General features: G+C 46.1%; 1 protein-coding gene across 1 annotated transcript in view; it reads left to right on the top strand.

Moving 5' to 3' along the window:
* Positions 1 to 7123: 7123 nt before the first annotated feature.
* The window catches only part of LOC140364871 (gamma-aminobutyric acid receptor subunit rho-3-like), a 37573-nt gene continuing 17807 nt past the window's right edge, over positions 7124 to 26889 (top strand). The window contains exons 1-2 of the mRNA XM_072451258.1: positions 7124 to 7310; positions 20709 to 20821. Of these exons, the coding sequence (XP_072307359.1) occupies positions 7168 to 7310; positions 20709 to 20821 (256 nt within the window). The 5' untranslated portion in view covers positions 7124 to 7167. The remainder of the gene's footprint in view (positions 7311 to 20708; positions 20822 to 26889) is intronic.

The following is a 26889-nucleotide window of genomic DNA, read 5'->3' as shown; positions in this document are numbered from 1 at the left end:
CACGTACTTTTTATTACACAGTGAAATCTGAAGTTCTGATCCACAGATCTGACTCGTATCTACATGTTCTGGCTCGTGCTCAGCTTTAGAACAGAGACGTGAAGGTCCTGCACCATCTGGAGCTGACCTTTAGGCCCGTCCTGCTCCGTCTGGAGCTGACCTTTAGGCCCGTCCTGCTCCATCTGGAGCTGACCTTTAGGCCCGTCCAGCACCATCTGGAGCTGACCTTTAGGCCCGTCCTGCTCCATCTGGAGCTGACCTTTAGGCCCGTCCAGCACCATCTGGAGCTGACCTTTAGGCCCGTCCTGCTTCGTCTGGAGCTGACCTTTAGGCCCGTCCTGCTCCGTTTGGAGCTGACCTTTAGGCCCGTCCTGCTCCGTCTGGAGCTGACCTTTAGGCCCGTCCTGCACCATCTGGAGCTGACCTTTAGGCCCGTCCTGCTCCGTCTGGAGCTGACCTTTAGGCCCGTCCTGCACCATCTGGAGCAGACCTTTAGGCCCGTCCTGCTCCGTCTGGAGCTGACCTTTAGGCCCGTCCTGCTCCATCTGGAGCAGACCTTTAGGCCCGTCCTGCTCCGTCTGGAGCAGACCTTTAGGCCCGTCCTGGGCCGTCTGGAGCTGACCTTTAGGCCCGTCCTGGGCTGTCTGGAGCTGACCTTTAGGCCCGTCCTGCACCATCTGGAGCTGACCTTTAGGCCCGTCCTGGGCCGTCTGGAGCAGACCTTTAGGCCCGTCCTGGGCCGTCTGGAGCTGACCTTTAGGCCCGTCCTGGGCTGTCTGGAGCTGACCTTTAGGCCCGTCCTGCACCATCTGGAGCTGACCTTTAGGCCCGTCCTGGGCCGTCTGGAGCAGACCTTTAGGCCCGTCCTGGGCCGTCTGGAGCTGACCTTTAGGCCCGTCCTGGGCCGTCTGGAGCAGACTTTTAGGCCCGTCCTGGGCCTTCTGGAGCTGACCTTTAGGCGGTCGGGACTAAAGCTGCACGATGTCACCTGTTTTCCATGTTTTTGCATTGAACCCAGACACAGGAGAAACGACTCCACAGGAAACTGACTCTGAGGGTTTTATTTACCTCCAGATTCTGAGAAAACACCTGGAACCAGGACTAAACCAGGACTAAACCAGGACTAAACCAGGCCTAAACCAGGACTAAACCAGGACTAAACCAGGCCTAAACCAGGACTAAACTAGGACTAAACCAGGACTAAACCAGGTCTAAACCAGGTCTAAACCAGGTCTAAATTAGGACTAAACCAGGACTAAACCAGGACTAAACCAGGTCTAAATTAGGACTAAACCAGGACTAAACCAGGTCTAAACCAGGAATAAACCTGGACTAAACCAGGACTAAACCAGGTCTAAACCAGGTCTAAATTAGGACTAAACCAGGTCTAAATTAGGACTGAACCAGGACTAAACCAGGACTAAACCAGGTCTAAACCAGGTCTAAATTAGGACTAAACCAGGTCTAAATTAGGACTGAACCAGGACTAAACCAGGTCTAAACCAGGACTAAACCAGGACTAAACCAGGTCTAAACCAGGACTAAACCAGGTCTAAACCAGGACTAAACCAGGACTAAACCAGGACTAAACGACGTCTAAACCAGGTCTAAACCAGGACTAAACCACGAGTAAACCGGTTTTAAACCAGGTCTAAACCAGAACTAAACCAGGTCTAAACCATGTCTAAACCAGGACTAAACCAGGACTAAACCAGGACTAAACCAGGTCTAAACCAGGACTAAACCAGGACTAAACCAGGTCTACATTGCCTCAATGTCATGTCACACACTGTAAAACAATTACAGCTGTAAAAACGTGGAGAGCTTTACAGGAACTTACCGTGACTCAGTCGCTTTTCACCGTAAATCCACCGAGACCGGAGCCGAGGTCTGAGACAGAGAGTGAAAGGGAGAGACGCAGAGGGAGACGAGGAAGAGGAGGAGAAGAGCGTCCACCAGAGACTGAGGCAGAGTCAACAGACAGGTTCTTATAGAGGAGACTCCCAGGGAGGAGCCACTAAACCAAGACACAACCAGGACTAAACCAGGACTAAACCAGGACTGAACCAGGACTGAACCAGGACTAAACCAAGACACAACCAGGACTAAACCAGGGCTAAACCAGGACTGAACCAGGACTGAACCAGGACTAAACCAGGACTGAACCAGGACTAAACCAGGACTAAACCAGGACTGAACCAGGACTGAACCAGGACTAAACCAGGACTAAACCAGGTCTAAACCAGGACTGAACCAGGACTGAACCAGGACTAAACCGAGACTAAACCAGGACTGAACCAGGACTGAACCAGGACTAAACCAGGACTAAACCAGGACTGAACCAGGACTGAACCGGGACTGAACCGAGACTAAACCAGGACTGAACCAGGGCAGAACCAGAGCTAAACCAGGACTAAACCAGGACTGAACCAGGACTGAACCAGGACTAAACCAGGACTAAACCGAGACTAAACCAGGACTGAACCAGGACTGAACCAGGACTAAACCAGGACTAAACCAGGACTGAACCAGGACTGAACCAGGACTGAACCGGGACTGAACCGAGACTAAACCAGGACTGAACCGGGACTGAACCGGGACTAAACCAGGACTAAACCAGGGCTAAACCAGAGCTAAACCGGGACTGAACCGGGACTAAACCAGGACTGAACCAGGGCAGAACCGGGACTAAACCAGGACTGAACCAGGACTAAACCAGGACTAAACCAGGACTGAACCAGGTCTAAACCACGAGTAAACCGGGTCTAAACCACGTCTAAACCAGATCTAAACCAGGATTAAAACCAGGACTAAACCAGGACTAAACCAGGACAAACTTAAAATTCACTACAAAAAGCACAATTCTTTCCCGATATCAACTCATTTAACACAAAAACTTCTCAAAATCTGAGAGAAATATTTATACCTTTTACTCTTTAAGTCAATATTTGAACACGTATCTGTACTTATACTTAAAAGACAAAATTGAGTACTTGATCCACCACTGGTAGTAGTAGTAGTTTCAGTATTGACAGCAGTATTTGCAGTATTGACAGCAGTATTTGCAGTATTGACAGCAGTATTTGCAGTATTGACAGCAGTATTTGCAGTATTTGCAGTATTGACAGCAGTATTTGCAGTATTGACAGCAGCATTTGCAGTAAATGTCAAAGTGTGACTGAAATAGCAGGTGCCTCCGGGGGGCACCAGCACTTTGACCTGACAGTTTGGACCTGCATCTGTTCGGCAGAGGAGGGGCGGAGCAAGGGGAGGGGCGGAGCAAGGAGAGGAGCGGGGACCATTAAAGTGAATCTTTTTATCTTTTTATTTGTTTGTTTGTTTTTATTATTACTTTGTTTCGTGGCATTTAGTGGTAATAATACTATCGTACATGTATTTTTATTTGTCAAATATTAACTGTTGTGTCATTCACACGTGTTTCTGCCCTGGACACTGGACATCACATTTAGAGAGCAACACCTTGTGGCAAAAGCACTGTTGTGTTCCAGAACAAAAAATATACACTCATTATGAGGTTTATGGTGTATATGAGGTTTATGAGGTTTATGGGGTATACTGTATGAGGTTTATGAGGTATATGAGGTTTATGAGGTGTATGGGGTATATGAGGTTTATGAGGTTTATGGTGTATATGAGGTTTATTATATATATGAGGTATATGAGGTTTATGGTGTATATGAGGTTTATGAGGTGTATGGGGTATATGAGGTGTATCAGGTTTATGGGGTTTATGGGGTACATCAGGTTTATGGGGTACATCAGGTTTATGGGGTATATGAGGTTTATGGGGTACATGAGGTTTATGGGGTATACGAGGTGTATCAGGTTTATGGGGTTTATGGGGTACATCAGGTTTATGGGGTATATGAGGTTTATGAGGTACATGAGGTTTATGAGGTACATGAGGTTTATGGGGTATATGAGGTGTATCAGGTTTATGGGGTTTATGGGGTACATGAGGTTTATGAGGTGTATCAGGTTCATGGGGTTTATGGGGTACATGAGGTTTATGGGGTATATGAGGTTTATGAGGTACATGAGGTTTATGAGGTACATGAGGTTTATGGGGTATATGAGGTTTATGAGGTACATGAGGTTTATGAGGTACATGAGGTTTATGGGGTATATGAGGTACATGAGGTTTATGAGGTACATGAGGTTTATGGGGTATATGAGGTACATGAGGTTTATGGGGTTTATGAGGTACATGAGGTACATGAGGTTTATGAGGTACATGAGGTTTATGGGGTTTATGAGGTACATGAGGTACATGAGGTTTATGAGGTACATGAGGTTTATGGGGTATATGAGGTTTATGAGGTTTATGAGGTACATGAGGTTTATGGGGTATATGAGGTTTATGAGGTACATGAGGTTTATGAGGTACATGAGGTTTATGAGGTACATGAGGTTTATGAGGTACATGAGGTTTATGGGGTATATGAGGTTTATGAGGTACATCAGGTACATGAGGTTTATGGAGTAGGTGAGGTATATTGAGTATATGAGGTTTATGGAGTAGGTGAGGTATATGTGGATTATGAGGTATATGAGGATTATGAGGTATATGAGGATTATGAGGTATATGAGGTACAAGTATGCATCAGGTAGAAGGGATTCCTTTGACCTTTAAAAGACATGATTGTTTTTATTGTTTGTGATTTGAATGCATCTTCCTTCCTCCCTCGCCCTTGCCTTTTTATGGACATTCATGAACGGCCTATATCAGTGTGTCTCAAACTGTGGTGCGCGTATCACTGGTACATGAGCTCCCTCAAGTGGTATTCTTCTGCAACTGAATTTAGAGTGAGTTTAACCCATATTTCTGTCCTCCACTGGGTTAGTCCTTGTTTAGAACTAATATAACAAATGTATTGCCCTGCTTTAGTCCTGGATTAGACCTGCTTTAGATCTAATTTAGACCTAGAATAGTCCTGCTTTAGACCTGCTTTAGACCTGCTTTAGAGCTAATTTAGACCTGGATTAGACCTGGTGCAGCAGCTCTGCTGATTGATGGCTGATTGCTTGGTTTGCCTGATGTCCGGCTCGCTGCGCAGGTGCGTTGGCCCCATTGTCCGGCTCTGGCCCGGTGATCTGGTGATCCGCTGATGCCTGTGGGTTTGTGGGTCGGAGAAAGCCCTCAGCGCCGCGCGGAATAAGAGGATTATACGGGAATTAGAGTCATTCCTCACCGCCACGACAGCGCACATATTCAAATCGATTTTAATCAGAGGCTCGCCGCCGAAAGAACGGACTTCAGCCAGAAGAACCGGAGGAGCCACGCCAAAGGAGCCACGCCAAAGGAGCCACGCCAAAGGAGCCACGCCAAAGGAGCCACGCCAAAGGAGCCACAACAACTACATCTGAATATGGATTGAACAACGTAAAGATGGAGTTCAGAGCTCTGAACCACTGGGCTTTTCGACATATGTCCAGAGTTGATTTGGTCGAGCAATTTTCCATTTTTGCGCAAGAGAATTTCAAAGTTTTGAGGAGCGACTTGAAGCAGCGATGACGGAAAACCGTGACCTGATCGCAGAGTCGCCGTAGCAACGCAGAGAAGAGACGGACTCCTCGAAGCACGTGCCGGCAACTTTTCATAGTTTTCTAGATCTTTATGGGTACCGAGCAGATTTGACTGACCCTTCGGAGACGCCGGCGAGAATGGAACGACGGAGATGACGGATGCGTAAACCGCCTGGAAAACTAATTCGAAGTCGTCGTTTTTTGAGGTTTTCGGAAGCTGTTTGACATTTGATCGGACGGAGCTTTTAGAGACCAGAAGCAGCGATGTAGGAGAAGAAGTCTGAATCGATAAACGTCCTCCGTCTAATGTCGACGAACTCCTCTCGACGACATTTACAAACGTCAATCGTGCGGACAGTTTCTACGCTTGAATGACGTTTGAATTGACCTTAATTACAACATTCACACCTGGATTTTTAGCTCCGTGTTTGTGCTTTTCTTCATCGTTTTTTGCTTTGACTGTTGAGATGTTCAAGGTCTTCAACTCGAGAACGAAGATCTTCGCCAAACGCTTCGTCTTGCGATTGAAGGAAGCGACCGAGAACCAAGAGAGAGCGAAGAATCTCGCCGAACGTCATCGATATTGAAGCATTTTGTGTTTGACGAACGGAAGCGACAACGTTTGACTATTTTATTACAGAACAGTTCAATTCAGAATGAAAAACGAATAAGTCTCGAACAGATTTGTCTAATTTAATGTTGAGGACAAAATCTGGACTAAAACTGAAGCAGGTTAAGCTCAGTTTGAACGTAGAAAAACTGGTAGAACATGAGATTTTCCCAAATGTTTTTTTTCTTTGAACGTTTTAAATAACTTTAGCACTAAATGTAGACTTTCTATAGGATTCCAGTGTTTTCCCAGTGACTAAGGCCGACTCCTCAAACCACAAACGTCTGCTCTCCGCGTTTTGACAGGAAATGCATCGCTCCACAGTCGAGTTAGAGGAAGTGTAGTCAGGGTTTAACGGGCCGTAAAGTCGGACTGTGCGGGCGAGGTTTAGGGCGAGGGGCAGGTGGAAACGAGGGCGAGTTTCTCTGAACGTTTCTCGAACTCTGCGGAAATGAACAGCTCAAGAAAGTTGATCGAGTGAACGTTTTTGATCAAACATTTACAGTGGAATAATCGTGATTTGTTGCAGAATATTGGACGCTAGCCTGAAATTAGACTCTTTATTTGAGGAACGATCAACCAACATTAACAACACATTTTATTCCTACATCTGCTACTCAAATACTGTGATTTTTAAAGAAATACACCGACCACTTTTGCTTCATTGTGGGTATTTTCGACCACCGTGGAAACTATAGTGAATTGCTCTACTTTTTTGTCAATGTTTGGGTTGAAAATGTTTTGAAAAAATGGGAAAAGAGAAAAATGCAAGTTTGGGATATAAATCATGCAACTTTAAGTAGTTTTTTTAAGACATTATCACTTTTTCCAGCTGTTTTTGACCTTACAAAGATGGCAGACCAGAAGATGAAGCTAGCCGGTCTGTTAGCATCACGCTACGCTAAGATAAAAGTCATTTTAATGTCGTTTTGAGGTGACGTTTGGAAGAAAAAACACAAACTCGGCGCTGAAAGCCGGAGCGCTCGGAGGATGCAGTTCCGCCCTCGACCATGAGGCTGCGCTGCCACTGGCTGTTGTCGTTGGTGACCGTCTCCAGCCTGGTCGCCATGGTGACGGGGGCAGGACGTAACTCGGGGCGACGGAAGCACAAGGAGGTGTTCCTGGGAGAAAACAGCAAGTTCAAGTTCGGAGGGTGAGTCGATACTTTTACTTTTACCACAAAATACTTTCACATTCATTCACACAAAATCCTCTCCCCTCCGAGCCTCAGAAACACTCTGTTCTGAATCTCCTCGATCTGTCATGTCACATTCTACCTGTGATGTCATGTTCTACCTGTGATGTCATGTTCTACCTGTGATGTCATGTTCTACCTGTGATGTCATGTTCTACCTGTGATGTCATGTTGTGATGTCATGTTCTACCTGTGATGTCATGTTCTACCTGTGATGTCATATTCTACCTGTGATGTCATGTTCTACCTGTGACGTCATGTTGTGATGTCATGTTCTACCTGTGATGTCATGTTCTACCTGTGATGTCATGTTCTACCTGTGATGTCATGTTGTGATGTCATGTTCTACCTGTGATGTCATATTCTACCTGCGACGTCATGTTGTGATGTCATGTTCTACCTGTGACGTCACGTTCTACCTGTGATGTCATGTTCTACCTGTGACGTCACGTTCTACCTGTGATGTCATATTCTACCTGTGATGTCATGTTCTACCTGTGATGTCATGTTCTACCTGTGATGTCATGTTCTACCTGCGACGTCATGTTGTGATGTCATGTTCTACCTGTGACGTCACGTTCTACCTGTGATGTCATGTTCTACCTGTGATGTCATGTTCTACCTGTGATGTCATTTTCTACCTGTGATGTCATGTTCTACCTGTGACGTCACGTTCTACCTGTGATGTCATGTTCTACCTGTGATGTCATGTTCTACCTGTGATGTCATGTTCTACCTGTGATGTCATGTTCTACCTGTAATGTCATGTTCTACCTGCGACGTCATGTTGTGATGTCATGTTCTACCTGCGACGTCATGTTGTGATGTCATGTTCTACCTGCGACGTCATGTTGTGATGTCATGTTCTACCTGTGACATCACGTTCTACCTGTGATGTCATGTTCTACCTGTGATGTCATGTTCTACCTGTGATGTCATGTTCTACCTGCGACGTCATGTTGTGATGTCATGTTCTACCTGTGATGTCATGTTGTGATGTCATGTTCTACCTGTGATGTTTGTGACAAAAACCTAAAAACCTTCAATCAGACGTTTTCATCGGCGGAAATTTACAGAAATATTCTAAATCTTGACTAAAATGAAAAATGATTTAGGTCAAAGTTTATTATTATTATTATTATTTAGTTTAATATTATTATTATTATTATATATCATATATATATGAATATATAACTCTTTTTGCAGTGTTCTTAACCCCATGAGAGCGTTCACTGAACCCGTCTTTATTGGAAAAACGAAACATGATTTTTTTTCAAATTCAAAACATAGGTACTGTATTTCCTGACTATAAGTCGCACCTGAGTATAAGTCGCACCTGAGTATAAGTCGCACCTGAGTATAAGTCGCACCTGAGTATAAGTCGCACCAGAGTATAAGTCGCACCTGAGTATAAGTCGCACCGGTCAAAAAATGCTTAATAGAGAATAAAAAATCATATACACTGCTGAAGTATGAAAGTGTGAAAGACCAGTTCAGAAGTGTGACACTCTCATGTCATTTTCACAACAAAGTCTGTTCCTTTTCTTCATTTTTATGTCCCACATCCTTGTTGAAAAAATTTGCTCGCAAAGATATTATATTATAGTAGTTAGAATAGAAAAGGACCAGGGAAATGACCCCTGAGTCTGACTGAACCCCTGAGACTGACTGAACCCCTGAGACTGACTGAACCCCTGAGTCTGACTGAACCCCTGAGTCTGACTGAACCCCTGAGACTGACTGAACCCCTGAGACTGACTGAACCCCTGAGTCTGACTGAACCCCTGAGACTGACTGAACCCCTGAGACTGACTGAACCCCTGAGACTGACTGAACCCCTGAGTCTGACTGAACTCCTGAGTCTGACTGAACCCCTGAGTCTGACTGAACCCCTGAGTCTGACTGAACCCCTGAGACTGACTGAACCCCTGAGTCTGACTGAACCCCTGAGACTGACTGAACCCCTGAGACTGACTGAACCCCTGAGTCTGACTGAACCCCTGAGACTGACTGAACCCCTGAGTCTGACTGAACCCCTGAGACTGACTGAACCCCTGAGTCTGACTGAACCCCTGAGACTGACTGAACCCCTGAGACTGACTGAACCCCTGAGTCTGACTGAACCCCTGAGTCTGACTGAACCCCTGAGACTGACTGAACCCCTGAGTCTGACTGAACCCCTGAGACTGACTGAACCCCTGAGTCTGACTGAACCCCTGAGTCTGACTGAACCCCTGAGTCTGACTGAACCCCTGAGACTGACTGAACCCCTGAGTCTGACTGAACCCCTGAGACTGACTGAACCCCTGAGACTGACTGAACCCCTGAGACTGACTGAACCCCTGAGTCTGACTGAACCAGACTGAACCTTCAGACTCATCGCTCTTTGGAGAAATATTAAATGAATTGTTTGACATTTGGACAGATTAAAACAGGAGAAAATAATCACTTTGAAAAGGATCAGAGCGACCCAAATACATCTCACCTCAGAATATTATATATCATTCCATCATTTTATCATTTTATTATTCAAATGGAGCGGCGTGCACAGGTGTTCACACTAAAGCCGTTTGGGAAGTGATTTACGTCAGCGCCAAACGACGTGTTTGACCCATATTTATCCTGAAACGACAGAACGTGACGGAGCGTTTCCTCTTTTATTCTGAAAGTCAAACTATGAAACTTTTAATACTTTATCACCAAAGAAAGGTTTAAATCTTCTACATGGAGAATATGTTTTTGATGAAAATCTGAAATAATTAGATTTAATGACGCGACTGTCTCTGTTATAGAAGCTGTTTATTCTGTTTTATATGTTTTTGAGTCTTTAGTCCAACGTTCAAAATAAGATTACAATTCTTTTAAAAGTCGCCCATTTACATCAATTAATTGTCGCTTGATTTCTGACTTAAGTGAGAATCTTGAGCTCGGATCTGAACCAAGATGAGTTCAAAGTGATTATAATAATAGCTTATAAAGATTATAATAGCTTTTATTTTAAGACATTCAAATATACTGAAAACAAGACATATACTTCTTAATTCAAACACTTATTCACTTGTTTAAACACAGGAACAGTTTAGCCTCATTTCTTTGACTTCTCTGCATGTGAGGGGCGTGGCTAAAGCCTTTACGCCGCGTTTGAACCTCTCTTTATGTCATGCTAATGCTAATGCTAATGTTAGACGCATTATGAGCTGGAAATATCAGATTGTGGCTCTTGACAAAGCGAGTGCCATAAGCAGGAAACAGCTGTTGCTAACGCGCTTTGCTAGCTTTGTGTTGCTAAGGCTCCACATTGTCGTTAGCATCAGTGGAAACACTGAGCTTTAGCACCAGATCAAGTCAGAGTTTGAAGTAAGGAAGTGTCACGTGTAGTCGCGATTTGTCACTAAGTTGGTTTTAGTCACATTTTTGTCGATTTGACTCACGTTTTTGTCGATTTGAGTCACGTTTTTGTCAATTTGAGTCAAGTTTATGTTGATTTGAGTCAAGTTTATGTCGATTTGAGTCAAGCTTTTCTCGATTTGACTCATGTTTTTGCTGCATTTTGTTGCTTTCAGTCATGTTTTTGTCATGTTTTTTGTCCCCTTTTTGTCATTTTCCTTGTTTGGTGAGAAATTATTCTCATGTTTCTCTGTTTTTTGCCTCTTGTTTTGGCCTGAGTCTGCGTTCTCTCTCGTCCAATCACCTGGCTGTGCTGTGGAGCTCCTCCCCCTGAGCTAAAGGCCACCCTGAAGCTCTCAGGGGCCACGACGGAGCCAAGATTCTGACCGAACAATCCAAAGTGAACCAGTGGAAACGAGCCTCATTATGACTCTTTCCTTCCTGTGTTTTAATCTCGTCCTGATTAAGTCTCAAGTCATAAATCTTTCCCCTTCAAACTAAAACTCGTTAATACTTTTGAATCCTTCACGTCCATAAACGACACAATAATGCCATATTAGCTCGCGATCATAAAAGTCTAACATTAATCGTTATCTTTAGTCGAGCGCTGCAAAATGACACAACAGGACAATAAAACGTCTGAACGATGATATTTAGAGCGGCTTCAGTGCAGAAGAAACACCCCGGCCATAAACAGAGCATAAACGGAGCATAAACGGAGCATAAACGGAGCATAAACAGAGCATAAAGGATGAGGAGCCGCTTGAGATAACAACGTTACATCAGAGTGTAAAAGACCAAAGCCGTAAATAATCTACTTAAGACAAAATAATGTTGTTGAAGTGTCAAAGCGACGACTCAAGTAAAGTATAAATGTTTTTTGGAAAACTTTATGTAAGGTCTGATTTTTCATTTGAAGTGAAAAGGACAAAACATGAAATAAAATATGAAATCTGGTATTTTCAAATTATGAACACTTCAATTTGGAGGAAATGTTTAAAAATGAGTAAATCTTTTTTGCTTTTAGGGCAAAAAAAGAGCATTTTCCAGGTCGACCTGCAACATTTCATACACATAACTCTCATATTTAAAGTTGCACTGTGTCACTTTTCTGTCTGTCTTTGTCCATTGAATTTTTCACATTTTCAGAAACTTCAGTCTCACAAAAACATCCCGACGACATAAACGTCTTGAGTCGCTGCTGAGATAATATGCTAACGAGATAACGACATATTTAAAGTATTAGGCAAAGTGGAGCTTTTTTTTTACCATCAAAATCTAAAATTTTGCTGCAGTTTTAGAAAATCTTCTCCCCTCCGAGCGTCGACAACACTCCCACTTTATTGTATTTCACTGCTGCTTCTATTAGTGTGAAACAGAACGGAAAAAAGACTGAAAATCACCTCTTTTATGATGAAAAACAGAAGATCAAAAAACAAAAGGCCGAAAAAACAAAAACTCAAAAACAGAAAGTAAACCTAATAAACCAGGACTAAAGCAGGACTAAACCAGGAATAAACCAGGACTGAACCAGGACTAAACCAGGACTAAACCAGGTCTAAACCAGGACTAAACCAGGGCTAAACCAGGGCTAAACCAGGACTAAACCAGGACTAAACCAGGACTAAACCAGGACTGAACCAGGACTAAACCAGGACTAAACCTGGACTAAACCAGGTCTAAACCAGGACTAAACCAGGACTGAACCAGGTCTAAACCAGGACTAAACCAGGACTAAACCAGGACTGAACCAGGACTAAACCAGGACTAAACCAGGTCTAAACCAGGACTAAACCAGGACTAAACCAGGTCTAAACCAGGTCTAAACCAGGTCTAGACCAGGACTAAACCAGGTCTAAACCAGGTCTAAACCAGGACTAAACCAGGACTAAACCAGGACTAAACCAGGACTAAACCAGGTCTAAACCAGGACTAAACCAGGACTAAACCAGAACTGAACCAGGACTAAACCAGGACTAAACCAGGACTAAACCAGGACTAAACCAGGTCTAAACCACGTCTAAACCAGGACTAAACCAGGTCTAAACCAGGTCTAAACCAGGACTAAACCAGGACTAAACCAGGACTAAACCAGGTCTAAACCAGGTCTAAACCAGGACTAAACCAGGACTAAACCAGGACTAAACCATGACTAAACCAGGTCTAAACCAGGACTAAACCAGGACTAAACCAGGACTAAACCAGGTCTAAACCAGGTCTAAACCAGGACTAAACCAGGACTAAACCAGGTCTAAACCAGGTCTAAACCAGGACTAAACCAGGACTATACCAGGTCTAAACCAGGTCTAAACCAGGTCTAAACCAGGACTAAACCAGGACTAAACCAGGTCTAAACCAGGTCTAAACCAGGACTAAACCAGGTCTAAACCAGGTCTAAACCAGGACTAAACCAGGACTAAACCAGGACTAAACCAGGTCTAAACCAGGTCTAAACCATGACTAAACCAGGTCTAAACCAGGACTAAACCAGGACTAAACCAGGACTAAACCAGGACTAAACCAGGTCTAAACCAGGTCTAAACCAGGTCTAAACCAGGACTAAACCAGGACTATACCAGGTCTAAACCAGGTCTAAACCAGGTCTAAACCAGGTCTAAACCAGGACTAAACCAGGACTAAACCAGGACTAAACCAGGTCTAAACCAGGTCTAAACCATGACTAAACCAGGTCTAAACCAGGACTAAACCAGGACTAAACCAGGACTAAACCAGGACTAAACCAGGTCTAAACCAGGTCTAAACCAGGTCTAAACCAGGACTAAACCAGGACTATACCAGGTCTAAACCAGGTCTAAACCAGGTCTAAACCAGGTCTAAACCAGGACTAAACCAGGACTATACCAGGTCTAAACCAGGTCTAAACCAGGACTAAACCAGGTCTAAACCAGGTCTAAACCAGGTCTAAACCAGGACTAAACCAGGACTATACCAGGTCTAAACCAGGTCTAAACCAGGACTAAACCAGGTCTAAACCAGGACTAAACCAGGACTAAACCAGGACTAAACCCTCCTTTCTGTCTTCTGCACATTCTTTAAAACTGAGCACACAGTATACTAATATACATTAAAAAAGTGCTTTTTCTGTCTCACTTATGCTAATATCTGGTCGTCGGGCAGAAATCTCTCCTTTTTTGCCCTCGACGTTTAAAATAAATGACAATCACTTGAAAACAGTTGGACTTCAAAGCCTTTATTGATCCAAATATGCTTTCATATGTGACAATAACTCTTCTGTGTATAAGCCCCGCCCTCGTGTTGGATAATAACTCTTCTGTGTATAAGCCCCGCCCTCGTGCTGGATAATAACTCTGCTTCTGTGTATAAGCCCCGCCCTCGTGTTGGATAATAACTCTTCTGTGTATAAGCCCCGCCCTCGTGCTGGATAATAACTCTGCTTCTGTGTATAAGCCCCGCCCTCGTGTTGGATAATAACTCTGCTTCTGTGTATAAGCCCCGCCCTCGTGCTGGATAATAACTCTTCTTCTGTGTATAAGCCCCGCCCTCGTGCTGGATAATAACTCTTCTTCTGTGTATAAGCCCCGCCCTCGTGTTGGATAATAACTCTGCTTCTGTGTATAAGCCCCGCCCTCGTGTTGGATAATAACTCTTCTTCTGTGTATAAGCCCCGCCCTCGTGTTGGATAATAACTCTTCTTCTGTGTATAAGCCCCGCCCTCGTGTTGGATAATAACTCTTCTTCTGTGTATAAGCCCCGCCCTCGTGTTGGATAATAACTCTGCTTCTGTGTATAAGCCCCGCCCTCGTGTTGGATAATAACTCTGCTTCTGTGTATAAGCCCCGCCCTCGTGCTGGATAATAACTCTTCCTCTGTGTATAAGCCCCGCCCTCGTGTTGGATAATAACTCTTCTTCTGTGTATAAGCCCCGCCCTCGTGTTGGATAATAACTCTTCTTCTGTGTATAAGCCCCGCCCTCGTGTTGGATAATAACTCTTCTGTGTATAAGCCCCGCCCTCGTGTTGGATAATAACTCTTCTGTGTATAAGCCCCGCCCTCGTGTTGGATAATAACTCTTCTTCTGTGTATAAGCCCCGCCCTCGTGCTGGATAATAACTCTTCTTCTGTGTATAAGCCCCGCCCTCGTGTTGGATAATAACTCTTCTTCTGTGTATAAGCCCCGCCCTCGTGTTGGATAATAACTCTTCTGTGTATAAGCCCCGCCCTCGTGTTGGATAATAACTCTTCTTCTGTGTATAAGCCCCGCCCTCGTGTTGGATAATAACTCTTCTGTGTATAAGCCCCGCCCTCGTGTTGGATAATAACTCTTCTGTGTATAAGCCCCGCCCTCGTGTTGGATAATAACTCTGCTTCTGTGTATAAGCCCCGCCCTCGTGTTGGATAATAACTCTGCTTCTGTGTATAAGCCCCGCCCTCGTGTTGGATAATAACTCTTCTTCTGTGTATAAGCCCCGCCCTCGTGTTGGATAATAACTCTTCTTCTGTGTATAAGCCCCGCCCTCGTGTTGGATAATAACTCTTCTTCTGTGTATAAGCCCCGCCCTCGTGTTGGATAATAACTCTTCTTCTGTGTATAAGCCCCGCCCTCGTGTTGGATAATAACTCTTCTTCTGTGTATAAGCCCCGCCCTCGTGTTGGATAATAACTCTTCTTCTGTGTATAAGCCCCGCCCTCGTGTTGGATAATAACTCTTCTTCTGTGTATAAGCCCCGCCCTCGTGTTGGATAATAACTCTGCTTCTGTGTATAAGCCCCGCCCTCGTGCTGGATAATAACTCTGCTTCTGTGTATAAGCCCCGCCCTCGTGTTGGATAATAACTCTTCTTCTGTGTATAAGCCCCGCCCTCGTGTTGGATAATAACTCTTCTGTGTATAAGCCCCGCCCTCGTGTTGGATAATAACTCTTCTGTGTATAAGCCCCGCCCTCGTGTTGGATAATAACTCTTCTTCTGTGTATAAGCCCCGCCCTCGTGCTGGATAATAACTCTTCTTCTGTGTATAAGCCCCGCCCTCGTGTTGGATAATAACTCTTCTTCTGTGTATAAGCCCCGCCCTCGTGTTGGATAATAACTCTTCTGTGTATAAGCCCCGCCCTCGTGTTGGATAATAACTCTTCTTCTGTGTATAAGCCCCGCCCTCGTGTTGGATAATAACTCTTCTGTGTATAAGCCCCGCCCTCGTGTTGGATAATAACTCTTCTTCTGTGTATAAGCCCCGCCCTCGTGTTGGATAATAACTCTTCTGTGTATAAGCCCCGCCCTCGTGTTGGATAATAACTCTTCTGTGTATAAGCCCCGCCCTCGTGTTGGATAATAACTCTTCTGTGTATAAGCCCCGCCCTCGTGTTGGATAATAACTCTTCTGTGTATAAGCCCCGCCCTCGTGTTGGATAATAACTCTTCTTCTGTGTATAAGCCCCGCCCTCGTGTTGGATAATAACTCTTCTTCTGTGTATAAGCCCCGCCCTCGTGTTGGATAATAACTCTTCTTCTGTGTATAAGCCCCGCCCTCGTGTTGGATAATAACTCTTCTTCTGTGTATAAGCCCCGCCCTCGTGTTGGATAATAACTCTTCTTCTGTGTATAAGCCCCGCCCTCGTGTTGGATAATAACTCTTCTTCTGTGTATAAGCCCCGCCCTCGTGTTGGATAATAACTCTTCTTCTGTGTATAAGCCCCGCCCTCGTGTTGGATAATAACTCTGCTTCTGTGTATAAGCCCCGCCCTCGTGTTGGATAATAACTCTTCTTCTGTGTATAAGCCCCGCCCTCGTGTTGGATAATAACTCTGCTTCTGTGTATAAGCCCCGCCCTCGTGTTGGATAATAACTCTGCTTCTGTGTATAAGCCCCGCCCTGGTGTTGTCGGCTCTGTTTAAATGAACTCAGACTGATGAGTTGGAGTTCACTTGAGCCTGACTTTGAGCGGTGGTGTGTTTAGAGGCCGTGTCCCTCCCATTGTCCTCCACCTCCTGTGTTTACGGCCGGACCAGTGCGTCTCAAACTGCTTTTTTCATCTCACCTCAATTTATGGTCTTTTCCGAAACGGCTCTAAACGTCTCGCCTCAAACACGAGCAGACAAATGAGCTTATTGTTTTATCGTATGGAGTTCATCGCGGAGGCAAGACACACGCTCAGAGTTTAACCTTTTACATGAGGTTTTTATTCGCAATTGTGGATTTTTTTTTTTGCCCCATTTTTGCTGCATCATTTAACCCTTTGTGACCGCACATTTTCTCTTTTTTATTTTTTTATTTAAGAAAAGAAACGATTGAACAAAAAAAGTGTCATTATTTTTCCCATAAAATACAAGAAACGTTCACCTTTGACCTCTAACGCTCACCTTTGACCTCTAACGCTCACCTTTGACCTGTAACGCTAACCTTTGACCTCTAACGCTCACCTTTGACCTCTAACGCTCACCTTTGACCTGTAACACTCACCTTTGACCTCTAACGCTCACCTTTGACCTCTAACGCTCACCTTCGACCTCTAACGCTCACCTTTGACCTCTTTCTACATCGTTTACCGAGCGCCCCCTACAGGACGACTCACTTTAATAAAACACAATTAAAAACTCAGCTAATGTCACAATTAATCATAAAAATACATGAGAGCGACTTTAATGTCTTTAATCATCGTTTAGAGGGAAAAGTAGTTCATTTTGTGTAAATTCAGCATTAAGTTTTTGTCACTTCCTGTCATTTTCCTTTAAAAATGTTCCAACGTTTTCTCCACAAAGAGCTGCTCGATTTGTGCAAAACTATTATTTATATGTGCAACAGTTATAAATACACCAAATAAAGTCAAAATTATAACATCATAAAAACCTGTCTTAGGCCCTTTAATGTTATATAAATGTTACAGTATTTCAGTTTAACATTTAACATTTAACAATAACATATAACAACTGTTTTTTTGTTTGTTTTTGAGCTTTTGGCTATTAACAAATTCATAAATTAGCTTTTTCAAATGTTTTTTTTCCTGTTAATATTCATAAAACATCTTTATCTCAGAAAGTTTAACAAGTAAAAAACAAGTCACTTTTTTCTGGCTTGAAAACACTTTGAAACTGGAATTTCAGCATTTGGGAAAAATATGGAATTTTTTTTTTGGTGATTTATGGGGCCTTTTAGTTATTTGAGACATTTTACTTATTTGTAATATTTTGGTTGAATTTGAATCGATGGATTGTGTAACATAATGTAATAATCCTACAAAATGCACCTTCTAATGGTGAAAAAGCAGATGTTTCTCCTGGTTTAGGGCTCACAGGCCAATTCACATGAGACAAAAACTGACACAAAGTTTAACGTCTCTTCTGTCGGTAAAAGTGAATAAACCATAACTCGACATGAGTTTGTGGACATAAAGGTGTGTTCTCTGTACGGACGTGTCACGAACGGTCAATTGTTCGTACGTGAAATGGTGACATCACGTCTTTGTTTAAGCTCAATAAGTGAGAGGAAGGGCGTCGGACTGGTTCTGGCCCCGCCCCCTCTGCAGTTAGGCGTAAACGACCATCTCCGTAATGACTCTGGCAGAGGACACGCTTCAGCCTCGGGACAAACACACGTGAACTCTGCCCTTCTGGCCCGAGGACAAAGACGAGCTGCATTCTTCACTTCAGACGTCCACCACAAACACGTCAAACCCACTCACCGGAGGCTTTCTGCTTCAATACCCCCCGCCTGAAAAGTCCAGAACGGTGTCTTCTTCTGCTTCTTCTTCTTCTTCTTCTTCTTCTTCTGCTTCTTCTTCTTCTTCTTCTTCTTCTTCTTCTTCTTCTTCTGCTTCTTCTTCTTCTTCTTCTTCTTCTTCTTCTTCTTCTTCTTCTTCTGCTTCTTCTTCTTCTTCTTCTTCTTCTTCTTCTTCTTCTTCTTCTTCTTCTGCTTCTTCTTCTTCTTCTGCTTCTTCTTCTTCTTCTGCTTCTTCTTCTTCTTCTTCTTCTTCTTCTTCTTCTTCTGCTTCTTCTTCTTCTTCTTCTTCTTCTTCTTCTTCTTCTTCTTCTGCTTCTTCTTCTTCTTCTTCTTCTTCTTCTTCTTCTGCTTCTTCTTCTTCTTCTTCTTCTTCTTCTTCTTCTTCTTCTGCTTCTTCTTCTTCTTCTTCTTCTTCTTCTTCTTCTTCTTCTTCTTCTTCTTCTTCTGCTTCTTCTTCTTCTTCTTCTTCTTCTTCTTCTGCTTCTTCTTCTTCTTCTTCTTCTTCTTCTTCTTCTTCTTCTGCTTCTTCTTCTTCTTCTTCTTCTTCTTCTTCTTCTTCTTCTTCTTCTGCTTCTTCTTCTTCTTCTTCTTCTTCTTCTTCTTCTTCTTCTTCTTCTTCTTCTGCTTCTTCTTCTTCTTCTTCTTCTTCTTCTTCTTCTGCTTCTTCTTCTTCTTCTTCTTCTTCTTCTTCTTCTTCTTCTTCTTCTTCTTCTTCTGCTTCTTCTTCTTCTTCTTCTTCTGCTTCTTCTTCTTCTTCTGCTGGTTTTTCCCCAGGCCCCAGACTCTGGTGTTACGGCCCTGCAACAGAGGGGCCCTGCACCAGAGGGGGCCCTGCACCAGAAGGGGCCCTGCACCAGAGGGGGCCCTGCACCAGAGGGGGCCCTGCACCAGAAGGGGCCCTGCACCAGAGGGGGCCCTGCACCAGAGGGGGCCCTGAACGCTCCACTAAAGCTTCATTCTGCAGCTTTTCCGGCACAAACGCTGATGTGTTGTTTGCAGAGGCAGAAACATGTTTCGTGTCTGGGTTTGAATCCTAAAACCACATTACGCCCCATATTTAGAGCTGATTGTTCTTGTGTTTGAGCCGCTTCAGTCACAGTTTACACAGATAAAGGCCCAAACAGTCATTAAAGAGCCACTTTCCCCCCCTCGTTATCAACCCCTGAGGCACATATGTCCTCTGCATCTAAACCAGGACTAAACCAGGTCCAAACCAGGACTAAACCAGGTCTAAACCAGGACTAAACCAGGTCCAAACCAGGACTAAACCAGGTCTAAACCAGGACTAAACCAGGTCTAAACCAGGACTAAACCAGGTCCAAACCAGGACTAAACCAGGTCTAAACCAGGACTAAACCAGGTCTAAACCAGGACTAAACCAGGTCTAAACCAGGACTAAACCAGGTCTAAACCAGGACTAAACCAGGTCCAAACCAGGACTAAACCAGGTCTAAACCAGGACTAAACCAGGTCTAAACCAGGACTAAACCAGGTCCAAACCAGGACTAAACCAGGTCTAAACCAGGACTAAACCAGGTCTAAACCAGGACTAAACCAGGTCTAAACCAGGACTAAACCAGGTCCAAACCAGGACTAAACCAGGACTAAACCAGGACTAAACCAGGTCTAAACCAGGACTAAACCAGGTCTAAACCAGGACTAAACCAGGTCCAAACCAGGACTAAACCAGGACTAAACCAGGACTAAACCAGGTCTAAACCAGGACTAAACCAGGTCTAAACCAGGACTAAACCAGGTCCAAACCAGGACTAAACCAGGTCTAAACCAGGACTAAACCAGGTCTAAACCAGGATTAAACCAGGTCTAAACCAGGTCTAAACCAGGTCTAAACCAGGACTAAACCAGGTCTAAACCAGGACTAAACCAGGTCTAAACCAGGACTAAACCAGGTCTAAACCAGGACTAAACCAGGACTAAACCAGGACTAAACCAGGTCTAAACCAGGCGTAAACCAGGTCTAAACCAGGTCTAAACCAGGACTAAACCAGGTCTAAACCAGGACTAAACCAGGTCTAAACCAGGTCTAAACCAGGTCTAAACCAGGACTAAACCAGGTCTAAACCAGGACTAAACCAGGTCTAAACCAGGTCTAAACCAGGTCTAAACCAGGACTAAACCAGGTCTAAACCAGGTCTAAACCAGGTCTAAACCAGGACTAAACCAGGTCTAAACCAGGACTAAACCAGGTCTAAACCAGGTCTAAACCAGGTCTAAACCAGGTCTAAACCAGGACTAAACCATCTGGTGTTTTACAGGAGGATCGATTACAAGCTGAAGCGTCTGGACAGCACCAAAACTCTGCTCATCAAAACTGAACAGCTGCTGAGAATCGAAGAACACGACTTCGCCATGAGACCTGGGTTTGGAGGTACTGACCCGGGACTGACCCGGGACTGACCCCAGGACTGACCCTGGACTGACCCCGGGACTGACCCTGGACTGACCCTAGACTGACCCAGGACTGACCCCAGGACTGACCCTGGACTGACCCCAGGACTGACCCTGGACTGACCCCGGGACTGACCCTGGACTGACCCTAGACTGACCCAGGACTGACCCAGGACTGAACTAGAACTGTTTTTAAAATATCTGGATGATGGGTTGTGGGCCGCATTAAATCACTCAGAGGGCCTGCTTTGGCCCCCAGGCCTTGAGTTGAATAGCCCTGTTATAAAGAGTTCCTGAAGAACTAGGATGAACTCATTCTGACCTTTTCTGAGGGTTCAAAGGGAAAAGACACAGCAGCTTTTCTTCTTTTCTAGTTTCTTTTTTGTTTTTAAAAACCCTACATGTACTGTGGAACTGTGGAACTGTAGAACTGTAGAACTGTGGAACTGTGGAACTGTAGAACTGTGGAACTGTAGAACTGTAGAACTGTGGAACTGTGGAACTGTAGAACTGTGGAACTGTAGAACTGTAGAACTGTGGAACTGTGGAACTGTAGAACTGTGGAACTGTGGAACTGTAGAACTGTGGAACTGTAGAACTGTAGAACTGTAGAACTGTGGAACTGTAGAACTGTGGAACTGTGGAACTGTAGAACTGTGGAACTGTGGAACTGTAGAACTGTGGAACTGTGGAACTGTAGAACTGTGGAACTGTAGAACTGTAGAACTGTAGAACTGTGGAACTGTAAAACTGTAGAACTGTAGAACTGTAGAACTGTAGAACTGTGGAACTGTGGAACTGTGGAACTGTGGAACTGTAGAACTGTAGAACTGTGGAACTGTAGAACTGTGGAACTGTAGAACTGTAGAACTGTGGAACTGTGGAACTGTAGAACTGTAGAACTGTGGAACTGTAGAACTGTAGAACTGTGGAACTGTGGAACTGTAGAACTGTGGAACTGTAGAACTGTAGAACTGTAGAACTGTGGAACTGTAGAACTGTAGAACTGTGGAACTGTAGAACTGTAGAACTGTGGAACTGTGGAACTGTAGAACTGTAGAACTGTGGAACTGTAGAACTGTAGAACTGTGGAACTGTGGAACTGTAGAACTGTGGAACTGTAGAACTGTAGAACTGTAGAACTGTGGAACTGTAAAACTGTAGAACTGTAGAACTGTAGAACTGTAGAACTGTGGAACTGTGGAACTGTAGAACTGTGGAACTGTAGAACTGTAGAACTGTAGAACTGTGGAACTGTAAAACTGTAGAACTGTAGAACTGTAGAACTGTAGAACTGTAGAACTGTGGAACTGTAGAACTGTAGAACTGTAGAACTGTAGAACTGTAGAACTGTAGAACTGTGGAACTGTAGAACTGTAGAACTGTAGAACTGTAGAACTGTGGAACTGTAGAACTGTGGAACTGTAGAACTGTAGAACTGTAAAACTGTAAAACTGTGGAACTGTAGAACTGTGGAACTGTAGAACTGTAGAACTGTAGAACTGTGGAACTGTAAAACTGTAGAACTGTAGAACTGTAGAACTGTAGAACTGTAGAACTGTGGAACTGTAGAACTGTAGAACTGTAGAACTGTGGAACTGTAGAACTGTAGAACTGTAGAACTGTGGAACTGTAGAACTGTAGAACTGTAGAACTGTGGAACTGTAAAACTGTAGAACTGTAGAACTGTAGAACTGTAGAACTGTGGAACTGTGGAACTGTAGAACTGTAGAACTGTAGAACTGTAGAACTGTGGAACTGTGGAACTGTGGAACTGTAGAACTGTGGAACTGTAGAACTGTAGAACTGTAAAACTGTAAAACTGTAAAACTGTAGAACTGTAGAACTGTAGAACTGTAGAACTGTAGAACTGTAGAACTGTAGAACTGTGGAACTGTGGAACTGTGGAACTGTGGAACTGTAGAACTGTAGAACTGTAGAACTGTGGAACTGTAAAACTGTAGAACTGTAGAACTGTAGAACTGTAGAACTGTAGAACTGTAGAACTGTGGAACTGTAGAACTGTAGAACTGTAGAACTGTAGAACTGTGGAACTGTGGAACTGTAGAACTGTGGAACTGTGGAACTGTAGAACTGTGGAACTGTAGAACTGTAGAACTGTAAAACTGTAAAACTGTAGAACTGTAGAACTGTAGAACTGTAGAACTGTAGAACTGTAGAACTGTAGAACTGCAGAACTGTGGAACTGTGGAACTGTGAAAGGCGTGTGCAGCTCCATAGATGGTTGAAAGCTGTTAAGGAAGATGAGGGATATAACATATTGTTGTTTTAATTAATATTCATGAACAATATGGATATTAAACAAAGCGTCTTTGTTTCGCCCGGACGCGCTGAGCTCTGGACGCTGAGCTCTGGACGCTGAGCTCTGGACGCTGAGCTCTGGACGCTGAGCTCTGGACGCTGAGCTCTGGACGCTGATCGCGCCGTGTTCCATATTCTGCAGCGGGAACAGCGCTGCCTTTAGTCTGAGTGAAAGTGTATGGGCCATAACATAAACCCACACCTCTGTAATCTGGACTAATCCCATCCACCCGCGCGGGACGCTCCTCCTGACCCACATTCTCACTAAGGCTCAGCACGGGACGGCTCGCGGGACGGCTCAGTGCGGGACGGCTCAGCACGGGACGACTCACGGGACGGCTCACGGGACGGCTCACTCTGATAAAGGTGCACTGTGGAACTTTTCTGGCCCGGAACCAGCGGTTGTTTTGTCTCTAAAAACACAGTGGAGAAAAGGTGCATTCTCACTGTGAGTGTGCTCGCCTCGCCACAGATCTGACCTGTAACTTCCCCGGTCCATTGAAGGAAAGTCTGGACATTTTGGACCTTGGAGCTCCTCCTCTGACCGAGGATCTGGTGTTCGCTCTGAGAGAAAACACACGACAAGTCAAACATGTGCTCAAATCTACAAAAAGATGATGTTTTTGATGATGTCACATTGATTTGTGACACTGGAGTTTATAAAGAAGTTCTACGCCATGAGCTCTGACTCCTCTGGCTCCTCCTCTGGCTCCTCCTCTGGACTGGCTCCTCTGACTCCTCCTCTGGCTCCTCCTCTGGCTCCTCTTCTGGCTCCTCCTCTGGCTCCTCCTCTGGCCTGACTCCTCTGACTCCTCCTCTGACTCCTCCTCTGACTCCTCCTCTGGCTCCTCCTCTGGCTCCTCTTCTGGCTCCTCCTCTGGCTCCTCCTCTGGCCTGACTCCTCTGACTCCTCCTCTGGCTCCTCCTCTGGCTCCTCCTCTGGCCTGACTCCTCTGGCTCCTCCTCTGGCCTGACTCCTCTGACTCCTCCTCTGGCTCCTCCTCTGGCTCCTCCTCTGGCCTGACTCCTCTGGCTCCTCCTCTGGCTCCTCCTCTGGCTCCTCCTCTGGCTCCTCCTCTGGCCTGACTCCTCTGGCTCCTCCTCTGGCCTGACTCCTCTGGCTCCTCCTCTGGCCTGACTCCTCTGGCTCCTCCTCTGGCTCCTCCTCTGGCTCCTCCTCTGGCCTGGCTCCTCTGACTCCTCCTCTGGCTCCTCCTCTGGCTCCTCTTCTGGCTCCTCCTCTGGCTCCTCCTCTGGCCTGACTCCTCTGACTCCTCCTCTGACTCCTCCTCTGGCTCCTCCTCTGGCTCCTCTTCTGGCTCCTCCTCTGGCTCCTCCTCTGGCCTGACTCCTCTGACTCCTCCTCTGGCTCCTCCTCTGGCTCCTCCTCTGGCCTGACTCCTCTGGCTCCTCCTCTGGCCTGACTCCTCTGGCTCCTCCTCTGGCCTGACTCCTCTGACTCCTCCTCTGGCTCCTCCTCTGGCTCCTCCTCTGGCCTGACTCCTCTGGCTCCTCCTCTGGCTCCTCCTCTGGCTCCTCCTCTGGCTCCTCCTCTGGCCTGACTCCTCTGGCTCCTCCTCTGGCCTGACTCCTCTGGCTCCTCCTCTGGCCTGACTCCTCTGGCTCCTCCTCTGGCTCCTCCTCTGGCTCCTCCTCTGGCCTGGCTCCTCTGACTCCTCCTCTGGCTCCTCCTCTGGCTCCTCTTCTGGCTCCTCCTCTGGCTCCTCCTCTGGCCTGACTCCTCTGACTCCTCCTCTGACTCCTCCTCTGGCTCCTCCTCTGGCTCCTCTTCTGGCTCCTCCTCTGGCTCCTCCTCTGGCCTGACTCCTCTGACTCCTCCTCTGGCTCCTCCTCTGGCTCCTCCTCTGGCCTGACTCCTCTGGCTCCTCCTCTGGCCTGACTCCTCTGGCTCCTCCTCTGGCCTGACTCCTCTGACTCCTCCTCTGGCTCCTCCTCTGGCTCCTCCTCTGGCCTGACTCCTCTGGCTCCTCCTCTGGCTCCTCCTCTGGCTCCTCCTCTGGCTCCTCCTCTGGCCTGACTCCTCTGACTCCTCCTCTGGCTCCTCCTCTGGCTCCTCCTCTGGCCTGACTCCTCTGGCTCCTCCTCTGGCCTGACTCCTCTGGCTCCTCCTCTGGCCTGACTCCTCTGACTCCTCCTCTGGCTCCTCCTCTGGCTCCTCCTCTGGCCTGACTCCTCTGGCTCCTCCTCTGGCTCCTCCTCTGGCTCCTCCTCTGGCTCCTCCTCTGGCCTGACTCCTCTGGCTCCTCCTCTGGCCTGACTCCTCTGGCTCCTCCTCTGGCTCCTCCTCTGGCTCCTCCTCTGGCTCCTCCTCTGGCCTGACTCCTCTGGCTCCTCCTCTGGCTCCTCCTCTGGCTCCTCCTCTGGCTCCTCCTCTGGCCTGACTCCTCTGACTCCTCCTCTGGCTCCTCCTCTGGCTCCTCCTCTGGCCTGACTCCTCTGGCTCCTCCTCTGGCCTGACTCCTCTGGCTCCTCCTCTGGCTCCTCCTCTGGCTCCTCCTCTGGCTCCTCCTCTGGCCTGGCTCCTTTGGCTCGTGGGAGTGGGATTGTGAGGGGTGTAATCTGGATTACGGTGGGTTTGAGGCAGATGGAACAATAGCAGCTCCTGTTCTCAGGAAACATCTGCAGATTAAACACATGTGACGCGAGAGGGCATCGCACACAAAAGTATCACTCTCATGTAACAATTCATGATTGTTTCATCAAAATGTGGGTTTGTTTCTTTCCTCTCTCTCTCTCTCTCTCTCTCTCTCTGTGTCTCTCTCCGTCTCTCTCTCTGTGTCTCTCTCCGTCTCTCTCTCTGTGTCTCTCTCCGTCTCTCTCTCTCTCTCTCTCTCTGTGTCTCTCTCTCTCTCTCTCCGTCTCTCGCTCCGTCTCTCTCTCTCTCTCTCTCTCTGTGTCTCTCTCTCTCTCTCTCTGTGTCTCTCTCCGTCTCTCTCTCTGTGTCTCTCTCCGTCTCTCTCTCTGTGTCTCTTTCCGTCTCTCTCTCCGTCTCTCTCTCTGTCACATTTAATCCTCGGGACCTTAAACAAGCTCGTCTCAGAATCCACTTTAAAAACATCCGTAAACAGCTTTAATCCTCCGACTTGACTTCTTTGCATGTGAGGGGCGTGGCTAAAGCAAGTGTGTGTGAGGGGCGTGGCTAAAGCGAGTGTGTGTGAGGGGCGTGGCTAAAGCGAGTGTGTGTGAGGGGCGTGGCCAAAGCGAGTGTGTGTGAGGGGCGTGGCTAAAGCGAGTGTGTGTGAGGGGCGTGGCTAAAGCGAGTGTGTGTGAGGGGCGTGGCCAAAGCTAGTGTGTGTGAGGGGCGTGGCTAAAGCAAGTGTGTGTGAGGGGCGTGGCTAAAGCGAGTGTGTGTGAGGGGCGTGGCTAAAGCTAGTGTGTGTGAGGGGCGTGGCTAAAGCAAGTGTGTGTGAGGGGCGTGGCTAAAGCGAGTGTGTGTGAGGGGCGTGGCTAAAGCGAGTGTGTGTGAGGGGCGTGGCTAAAGCGAGTGTGTGTGAGGGGCGTGGCCAAAGCGAGTGTGTGTGAGGGGCGTGGCTAAAGTGAGTGTGTGTGAGGGGCGTGGTTAAAGCCTCTACGCCGCGTTTGAACCTCTCTTTATGTCATGCTAATGCTAATGCTAATGTCAGACGCATTATGATCTGGAAATATCAGATTGTGGCTCTTGACAAAGCGAGTGCCGTGCCGCCATGAACAGGAAACAGCTGTTGC

This window comes from Eucyclogobius newberryi, unplaced genomic scaffold (genome assembly GCF_026437365.1).
Source record: "Eucyclogobius newberryi isolate DKJ021-1_F unplaced genomic scaffold, fEucNew1.0.hap1 SCAF_18, whole genome shotgun sequence".
NCBI lineage: Eukaryota > Metazoa > Chordata > Actinopteri > Gobiiformes > Gobiidae > Eucyclogobius > Eucyclogobius newberryi.
Note: the sequence above shows the minus strand (reverse complement) of the source record. Positions and strands in the feature narration are given on the sequence as shown.